The 10,269-nt window shown below is 35.8% G+C and overlaps 1 protein-coding gene across 1 annotated transcript in view; it reads right to left on the minus strand.

Annotated features, from left to right (window-relative positions):
• Positions 1–6,697: 6,697 nt before the first annotated feature.
• LOC107060752 (Fanconi anemia group J protein-like) overlaps positions 6,698–10,269 on the minus strand; it is a 5,755-nt gene continuing 2,183 nt past the window's right edge. Inside the window, exons 3-9 of the mRNA XM_015309014.1 lie at positions 8,669–8,738; positions 8,319–8,383; positions 8,195–8,239; positions 8,012–8,112; positions 7,789–7,912; positions 7,080–7,141; positions 6,698–6,858 (exon numbers count right to left, since the gene is read on the minus strand). Of these exons, the coding sequence (XP_015164500.1) occupies positions 6,698–6,858; positions 7,080–7,141; positions 7,789–7,912; positions 8,012–8,112; positions 8,195–8,239; positions 8,319–8,383; positions 8,669–8,738 (628 nt within the window). The remainder of the gene's footprint in view (positions 6,859–7,079; positions 7,142–7,788; positions 7,913–8,011; positions 8,113–8,194; positions 8,240–8,318; positions 8,384–8,668; positions 8,739–10,269) is intronic.

The following is a 10,269-nucleotide window of genomic DNA, read 5'->3' on the forward strand; positions in this document are numbered from 1 at the left end:
GAAGAACCCAAGATATGTCATATCTAGAATATATCATAAATAATATTAAAGAAATATTTAGATTAAAACAACTATCGGAAGAATATTACAATAAATATTATTATATTTTTCCATGAATTCCGCAACCCTAAAAAATAATATTACAGAGGTATCAAGATTAAGACACTTGACAAAAAATATTATAATAAAAATGGACCTTGCACTAACTTAATCTTAGCTCCGTTTGGCAATAGATTTTGAAGTTGAAACTAGAAAATTTGAGTTATAGAAGTTGTGATTTTTGGAATTTGAAGTTATGATTTTTGAACCTCGAAGTTGTGTTTGGACATGCATTTTACTTGGATTTTTTTTTTTGAAATTTCGTGAATCGAATCCCAAAAATATTTGAAGTTCAGATTTTGTTGATCAAATTTCATGGCCAATCAAATATTTGAAGATAAATTTTCAAAACAACTATTGGAATTTGAAGTTGTGTTTGGACATGCATTTTACTTGGAAATTTTGTGAGTTGAAGTGACAAAAATATTATAAAATATTTGAAGTTCAGATTTTGTTCATCAAATTTCATGGCCAAAAAGATATTTGAAGATAAATTTTTAAAAACTAGTCCTAGCTTCTATGGACAAACTCTAGCTTAAAAACAAGTTGTGGATGATTGCTGTTAGTTGCTATGTTTTAGGACTGCAGCCTTTTATTTATTTACTGCAGTAAATTAGCTTTAGTTTTCCTCAAATAACTTCTTGACCTAGTCTCTAGGAGTTTGTTTATCTTCAGCAGATGTGTTGCTGATTTTTAGGACCATGAAGTTAGTTCTTTATTATAAGTGTAAGTCTTAGGCAGTGAAAAAAGATTGTATTATCAAATAAAGTTATCTCTTCTTTCTTGTTCTTCATTGCTTTATAATTCTAATCTTTCATTATTCTTAAGTTCTCCTTTGTTCTTTTTCTGGGTTTCCACATTAATTAACTACAATTGGTATCAGAGCTTTTTATTCTTGAGGGACTTGTGTGTGTTCATTAATCTATTTTAGTGAATTCCATGGACGAAGAAGCAAGTTTTTCTTCAATGGCACCACCAACTTTTAATGGAGAAAGTTATCAGATCTGGGCTGTCAGAAAGCAGACATATCTAGAAGCTTTGGATCTCTGGGAAGTTGTAGAAGATGATTACGAGATTGTTCCCTTACCAAACAATCCCACAATCGCGCAGATTAAAAATCACAAGGAAAGGAAAACTATGAAATCAAAGGCAAAGGCATGCTTGTATACAGTAGTTTCATCCACCATCTTTACTCGTATTATGTCCCTGAAGTCAGCAAAAGAGGTATGGGATTATCTCAAGACTGAGTATGAAGGAGATGAAAGAATTCGAGGGATGCAAGTGTTAAATTTAGTACGTGAGTTTGAGCTGCAAAGGATGAAGGAAAGTGAAACCATAAAGGAGTATTTTGACAGACTTCTTAATATAGCAAATCGAGTCAGATTGTTGGGTTCCACTTTTAACGATTCAAGGATTGTTGAGAAAATCCTTGTAATAGTACCTGGAAAATTTGAGGCTACTGTTACAACCTTAGAAAATACTAAGGACTTGTCCAAAATTACACTAGCATAGCTCTTAAGTGCTTTTCAATCACAAGAGCAACGACGTGTAATGAGACAGGAAGGAGTTGTTGAAGGAGCCCTATTAGTTAAACATCAAGATGATGGAAGAAACAAAAATAAGCAGAACAAGAAGATACAAGGACAAAATAGTGAGAATTTTGCTAAAAGCAAGAAGGCTAGCTATCCTCCTTGTCAGCATTGTGAAAAAAAGGTCACCTTCCTTTCAAATGTTGGAGGAGACCTGATGCAAAATGCAGCAAGTGCAATCAACAAGGTCATGAGGCTGTAATTTGTAAAGACAAAATTCAGCAGCCTGAAGTTGAAGCTTAAGTTGCTGATTGAGAATAAGATCACCTTTTTGTTGCAACTTGTTTCACAGGCCTAGATTCAAGTGAAAGTTGGTTAATTGATAGTGGTTGCTCTAACCACATGACATCTGATAAGATGTTGTTCAAAGAATTGTGGAACACTGAGACAAAGAAAGTTAGAATTGGAAATGGTGAGTGTCTTGCTGTGAAAGGCAAGGGCGCCATAGCCATTACGAGTGGCTCTAGAACTAAGCTTATTGCAAATGTTTTGTATGTTCCCGACCTTGATCGAAACCTTCTCAGTGTTGGTCAATTAATGGAGAATGGATTCAATATGTTCTTCAAAAACAAAACTGGTGTGATAGAAGATCCATCAGGCGATGAGATATTCAAGGTCAAAATGGAGGGGAGGTGTTTCCCGCTCAATCCTTTGGAAGAAGAGCAGACAGCTTTTCTTATGACAGACAACTCTACAGAAGTTTGGCATAAAAGAATGGGTCATTTTCATCATCAAGGTATGATGTTCTTGCAAAGAAAGGAACTTGTGAATGATCTACCAAGATTGCAGAATCGGTGGACAGATTGCCAAGCTTGTTTACTTGGAAAGATGAATAGGCTGCCCTTTCCCAAAACAACTTGGAGAGCATAAAAAAAGCTTCAGCTCATTCATACAGACCTGTGTGGACCTCATAGAACACCATCTTTAAATGGTAGTCTTTACTACATTGTATTTATTGATGATCTAACAAGATTGACCTGGATTTTTTTCTTAAAATTCAAGTCTGAGGTAGTTGATGCGTTTTGGAATTTTAAGGCAAAAGTGGAAAATCAAAGTGGCTGCAAAATTCAGACTTTAAGGTCTGATAATGGGAAGGAGTACACTTCAAATCAGTTCAAATTACTCTGTGACAAAGCTGGTATAGAACATCAGCTAACAGTCCCTTATACTCAACAAAATGGAGTTAATGAGCGGAAAAACAGAACTATAATGGAGATGACTAGGTGCATGCTACATGAGAAACAACTACCAAAAAGGTTCTGGGTGGAGGCTGCCAGCACTGCTGTTTTTTTGCAAAACAGACTTCCTTCTAGATCTGTAAAGGATAAAACACCATATGAAGCATGGTATGGTCATAAACCCTCATTGCAATTTCTCAGAATTTTTGGCTGCTTGTGTTTCTCTTATATACCACAGGTTAAAAGAGATAAGCTTGACAAGAAGGCAGTTCCTGGCATCTTTATAGGCTACAGTGTTTTCTCCAAAGCATATAAGGTCTATAAACCTCAAACAGAGAAAATTGTCGTAAGTAGAGATTCCACTTCATTGAGGACCAGCACTGGAACTGGGAGAAGCCTGAAAACAATCTACCAGTTGACAGTATATTAGATCCAAAAGATCTAGTAGATGATCCTCCTGTTAGAGGCATGCGGTTGATCTCTGATATTTATCAGAGATGCAATACTGCAATTTGTGAGCCCGCAAGCTTTGAGGAAGCAGAAGGGGATGACAAATGGGTGGCAACAATGAATGAGGAGATGATGATGATCGAAAAAAATCAGACCTGGGTGCTTGTTGAGAAACCTCTAGACAGAAAGATTATTGGTGTAAAATAGGTCTTCAGGACAAAGCTAAATGCTAATGGTTCCATTAACAAACACAAAGCGAGGCTTGTAGTGAAAGGTTACGCTCAGATCTTTGGAGTAGACTACTCAGAAACTTTCGCACCAGTTGCTCGACTTGACACAATCAAATTGCTACTAGCCATTGCAGTTGAAAAAGGTTGGAGAATTTATCAACTTGATGTTAAGTCAGCCTTTCTCAATGGTCTTCTCCAGGAGGAGATTTATGTTGAGCAACCAGATGGCTTTGTTGTCAAGGGGCAAGAAAATAAGGTTTATTTGCTAAAGAAAGCTCTCTATGGTTTAAAGAAAGAACCAAGAGCTTGGTATAGCAAGATTGACGATCATTTACTCAGTTTAGGCTTCAAGAAAAGCCTATCTGAGTCTACACTTTATATTAAGTGTTCAGGTGCATACATACTTATTATTTCTTTGTATGTTGACGATCTCTTTGTCACAGGAAGTAAGGTTTGCCTAATTGAGGACTTCAAGTTGGAAATGATGAAGGTCTTTGAAATGACAGACCTTGGACTGATGGCATACTTTCTTGGAGTGGAGATCAAACAAAATGAAGACAATGTGTTCATTTGCCAGAAAAAATATGCTCAAGAAATCCTAAAAAAGTTTCATATGGAAGACTGCAAAGTTATGAGTACTCCAATGAACCAAAAGGAAATTTTTTTCAAAGATGATGGAACTGAAAAGGTGGATGAGGCATATTATAGAAGTCTTATTGGCTGCTTGATGTATTTGACTGCAACTAGGTCTGATATTCTATATGCAGTGAGTTTTTTTTATCTCGGTTCATGCATTGTGCAAGTGATTTACACTTGAGAGCAGCTAAAAGAATTGTCAGATACATCAAGGGAACTATCAACTATGGTGTTAAGTTTCACAAAAGTCAGAAATTTAGACTTAACGGATTCTCTGATAGTGATTGGGGTGGTGCACCTGATATGAAGAGTACTTCAGGTTTCTGTTTCAATCTTGGGTCAGGATCTTTCTCTTGGTATTCCAAGAAACAAGATATAGTAGCACAATCAACAGTCGAGGCGGAGTTTATTGCTGCAATAGCAGTTGTGAATCAAGCACTATGGTTGAGGAAAATTATGTGTGATCTGAATATGGAGCAAAAAGAAGGGACTGAGGTTTTTATTGATAACCAAGCTGCAATTTCTATTGCTAATAATCCAGTTTTTCATGCAAAAATGAAGCATTTCAATATTAAGTTGTTTTTCTTAAGAGACGTGCAGAAACATTGAGAAGTGAAGCCTCTTTACTGCAAGAGTGATGAGCAGGTTGCTGACATTTTCACCAAGCCCCTTTCCCTCAGAAAGTTTGAGTTTTTCAGAGAAAAACTAGGAATCAGCAATTCCTAAACCAAGGAGGAGTGTTAGTTGCTATGTTTTAGGACTGCAACCTTTTATTTATTTACTGCAGTAAATTAGCTTTAGTTTTCCTCAAATAACTTCTTGACCTAGTCTCTAGGAGTTTGTTTATCTTCAGCAGATGTGTTGCTGATTTTTAGGACCATGAAGTTAGTTTTTTATTATAAGTGTAAGTCTTAGGTAGTGAAAAAAGATTGTATTATCAAATAAAGTTATCTTTTCTTTCTTGTTCTTCATTGCTTTATAGTTCTAATCTTTCATTATTCTTAAGTTCTCCTTTGTTCTTATTCTGGATTTCCACCTTAATTAACTACAATTGGTATCAGAGCTTTTTATTCTTGAGGGACTTGTGTGTGTTCATTAATCTGTTTTAGTGAATTCCATGGACGGAGAAGCAAGTTTTTCTTCAATGGCACCACCAGCTTTTAATGGAGAAAGTTATCAGATCTGGGCAGTCAGAATCCAAGACCATATAAGGAGGCCAGAACCCATTTTCTCAACCAATGTGGGACATAACACCCCAAAGCACGACAACACCTCAGGACTATACAACTGGAGTGTTGATAATATGACACGAGGACCCAACAGTGAGAATCATAATGATAGGGACAGGTGGGTCTTAACTCATATACGATGTGAGGATATGTATTTTGAGCCTAACACAACCTCAAAAGCATGCTCACGGGAGAAAGATTGCCCAAGACCAAATAAGGAGGTCACAACCCATTCCCTCAAACAACATGGGACTTATACAACCAGTCATCAACACTCATTACTTTAAAACTAAACAGACCAGCATCAGCAAGAATTTACCTTTGAGGCACATTCCTGTAAATTGGAAAAGGACTCCTTTGTCACAGAGGCCTTTTGATAGCTGATTCAAGGCTTCCTTACCAGTCCACCAACAAATTAAGTTAGAGCAGATGAGATAAATAGGTGTATATAAACAGTGCTCAGAGTACTATATACAGTACACAACATACACAGGTAGATTGTGAAAACTAGTTACAACTAGAAGCATTTTTGCCTGGACTAATGTTTGAGCATGAAGTACCTTGAGTCGGAGACTTAAAAGTTTAATAAGTATTTGGTACCTGTCGTCTTGTTTAAAAATATGATCAGATCTAATTTGTAATCAAACTGAAGAATTTTGGTACTTCTTTTTTTTCGCATATACAAATATAGTTGAAGGTCCATTTTGAAGGCTTTATACACCCATATACAATTGTGATATATCATTCAGCTTCAGAAGTTATAAATGTTTAAGTGCGCCAAAACATAAGAGCTTTCGTAGACACTGAACAATTAGAATATTTGGCTTACCAACGCGAAACATTTAAAACAATGTAAGCCTTGCTTTTCAAAATTAAAGGAAGTAATTGATTCCAAGTCCCCTTTCAACTTCTTAAAACTGCCCACTACACTAAAGAAAGTCATGCAAAATTTAATAGCTACGAATCAAGGTAAAGTATCATTTAAAATGAAAAAAATACTTTCCTGTCTAAGATGACAAATGGAGGTATGCTCAGCAGTATGGAAAGTGATAAAGTCCTTCAACATCCTAATGTATGTTTCAAGCTTGCAGAACAAATTTACTAGCAAAATACAAGGAAAATGCAAGAAACTAGTTCTTGTCTACTCACTTTACCTATTTGCAATTATCCAAAAGAGCCTAATAATAAGAAGCAATGGGTACTCTTTTCGCTATCTAATGTTCCACCAATTGATAATGATAACAACAAACTTGATCTGCTCACGTTATATGTTTATTTTTGCCTGTCTACTTCACATCTGAAGCAGGAACAGTAGCCAAACCATTACTCACCATGAGGCCCAACATGTGAAGCTTTGCATGCGCAAAGAATGATCTTGAACTTGCATCCAACACTTTATGTTCTGCAAAATTCATGGAAATACAAACTGATGGAAAAGCTCTATAAGCTGTCAACCGAACTTCAAAAGTTTGCAGTACTTACCAGTATCATATCTTTCAAAGGTTTGTAAGTCTCAGGATCAGAACACTCGAGATGAGACAGATGAAAGTACAAATCTTACAGAAAACAAGAACTGAAAAGAGACAAACTAAAATGGAAGATGTAGAAAGTGTTCTTTCAGTTTTGCCCAAAGAAAAGATTAATAAAGAAAAGCTAGTCAATGCTTACCATTCAAACACTTCATGCCAACATCAACACTACCAACATCATGACAAATGTCTTCTATATTGCTGCAGATATCACATGAACCAGAACAAATATACAAAGAAATAGTTAAAGCAATTATATGTATAGACTTCATTTAAATTAACGATACATGCATTTTTCAATACTTCTCATGAAGCATTATTACTTTTATCTGATATTTAAAATGTGTAGGCATACTGTCTCGAAATAATTCTCTTATTTCACTTCCGACTGAGCAAAGTGATTTGTAACTAAAAGTTATCAATTGTCTTCATCATTTTGAACTGGAAAGAATTATAACTCAAAGCAATTTCTGAAGTGTTTCTCAATATCTGAAGTTCATTTTCAAAAGATGAAACAGTGTATGCAACTCTAAAAATTTGATCAAACTGAAACAACTGATAAGCAAAATAGATCTATCAACTTTGATCAGAAAGAGTATTAGTTGTGGTAGGCTGTACAAAATGACCATTCGTTAAACCTAAAGATGAATTAATGTGTTCTCCATTTTATAGCAGGCAAAATTCTGCATTTGTAGCTCAGCTATTTTGACAAAAGGGTCATCTCTTTTTACAAATACACCTAGTGCATATTGTAATATAATTAAATTTTCAATATCAGTACCAGAATTTTTTAAATAAACAAGCTACTACGGAAGCAACAGATGTCAGTGGTTTATATCTATACATACTGGGATTCGTCAATGATAAGAATGCTTCCTTCTATATTTACGTCCAATGCTCTCCTAATAACTGGATTGATGATATAGCTGTATGGACAGAACACTAACTCCGCATCATTAGCCATGGAACATGCTGCAAAGTATGAGCAGCCAGAAAATTGAATAATAATTTGCTGATAAGTTCACTCCTCACATGGAGGATAATGGGAAAACTTCACACAGAGACTATCACCTTTAACATGCTTCCCAACTTGAACAAGGTCTTCAATAGCATGAACCTCGTAGCACCCTCCTTTCTTAAGAGTTGAATCGTCTTTGACTTTTTGAATATTTCTGTTCAGAAATTAGATGATTAACATCTCAATTTTCAATCTATAGATAAAAGATGATAGAAACAGTTGAAAGTCAAACTAACTTGAATTCTGAGCACCCAGCCTCCCAATTCTTTAATAACCCCTTGCTGCAATTTATGCCATAACATTATAACATTCGGCAAAGAGATAGGAAAGCATATTTTGTATGAGTATACGAAAAATCACCATTCCATATCAATGTCGGCATGACCTTGTAAGTTCTCATTTGTACAGCAGTGTTTTCGTAAGTCCTGAAAGATGAAAACACTACTTCAGTACCAACGGCAACCTCTTGAACTCTTGGATAATGGACATGTTACTCTACCTTTGTCCACTTCAATACCAAGGTTCATTTGCATTGAGCAGGGATCAAACATGTGACCTAAGTCACAAACCCCTCAATATTTACCCTTTGAACTAAACCTTGGAGGCGTATGATAACCATGGGCATTTAGGTATAATGTAAATTTGATTACATGAAAACTAAGATTGGAAAAGAATAAAATAGCTTATTGAAAGGAAAAAGGGCAACCTACCAGTACAGCCATTATCAAACCTGTCTTTTGGTATTCCCCGACAACTTGAGAAAGTTGTGCATGTGTCCTCCTGAAAATATTTTCCAATTGCAGAAAGAGTCACAATGGTACAAGTATACTAACTGTACAAGTGTTTATGAAGAGGGTGATGCTCAGTCTCAGGCACGAGTCTCAATGACAGTCACTTCTCAACTAGTGTCAGTTATTTCCTTTTTTTAGGTCATCTTCTCCCAGCCATGGCCAGAGGCGGACCAGATGAGAACACAATATTCTATAATGCGGGTTTTAAGTCCTATGAAATAACTAGATGTCACGCTGGTGAAGATACATGGTACGAATGAATAGAACGCAGTAGATATTTAATGAGGAAAGATACAATTAGCTTTAAAATCTGTAAGTGGTTGGTGACCGTATTCATTGAAGCATCCAAAGTACAGGGAATGTCATTAAGAGATGGAGTACAAAGGACCATTTTGCAGAATTCTTCTGCACTCTTAAATACAACGAGAATGAAAGGTATATAAGCTTTATTACGATACAAGGCCAAAAACAAATACATCATCATTACTCCAGAGGCACGGAGAGGAGGTTGGGGGAAGATGATATGGAAAGTTAAAGTGCTTTACAAAGTGAACTATATCAACATGGCTCTTAGCTAAAGAAGCAGTATTGACTCATAAGAACCTAAACAAGAGAGGTTTTCAACTATGTTCAAGATGTTTTTTGTGTAAAGAACAGGCTGAGACAGTCAACCATCTCTTTTTGCATTGCAAGTGGACAGATCAATTGTGGAGGATGGTTATTAGCTTGAGAAAGACTAGTTAGGTGAAACCAAGGAATATAAAATGGAAGATGGTCCCTATTTGCATCTGGTGAACTGTATGCAAAGAGAGGAACAAGCGATGTTTTGAAGACAAGCAGAACAGTTTACAGGATTTTAAGATGAATTGGATATATAGACTAATGTTACCATGCTCAAAACAAATGGTCCCAGTATACTAATTATAATAGGCCACAGGATTCAACATATGAAATTATAAGGTGGGCAATGCCAAGGACATTAAAAGATATATTAGTGACATGGAGAGGATGCAGTGGGGAAAGAGTGAAGAAACTTTTAGGAATTGTACCTATGTGCACCAGTGAGAATCAAAGATGCTTCAAAAGAAACACACAACAGTACACAAATTGAAGAATGGTTGTTTATACCTTGCACTTTTTGGTGCAAGCAAAACATATGAGTATATGGTTTGAACGTTTCTATCTATCCTTATTGGAGATGCAATGCTTTATGGAGCTCTTTGAACACCTACTTGGTGAGTGTGTGTTATGGAGAATTTACATTTGGGGTGTGTTTGGCAAGAAGGAAAACATTTTCGAAAAAATATTTTCCAAATCAACTCATCTTTTCTCAAATTTAAGGAAAATGATTTCCTTTCAAAAATTAAGGAAAACATTTTTCAAAACTTTCCTTCAACTTTAAAAAATCAAGTTTTTTGTTGAAAAAATAAATTTAAAGCTTAGTTTAAAGAATATTTTTCATTTTTTTACGTCATCCTCATCCCGATCCCCCTCCGCCCCAGCCAGCTCCCTACCACTCG

Source organism: Solanum tuberosum, unplaced genomic scaffold (genome assembly GCF_000226075.1).
Source record: "Solanum tuberosum cultivar DM 1-3 516 R44 unplaced genomic scaffold, SolTub_3.0 scf00007, whole genome shotgun sequence".
In the NCBI taxonomy this organism is placed as follows: Eukaryota; Viridiplantae; Streptophyta; class Magnoliopsida; order Solanales; family Solanaceae; genus Solanum; species Solanum tuberosum.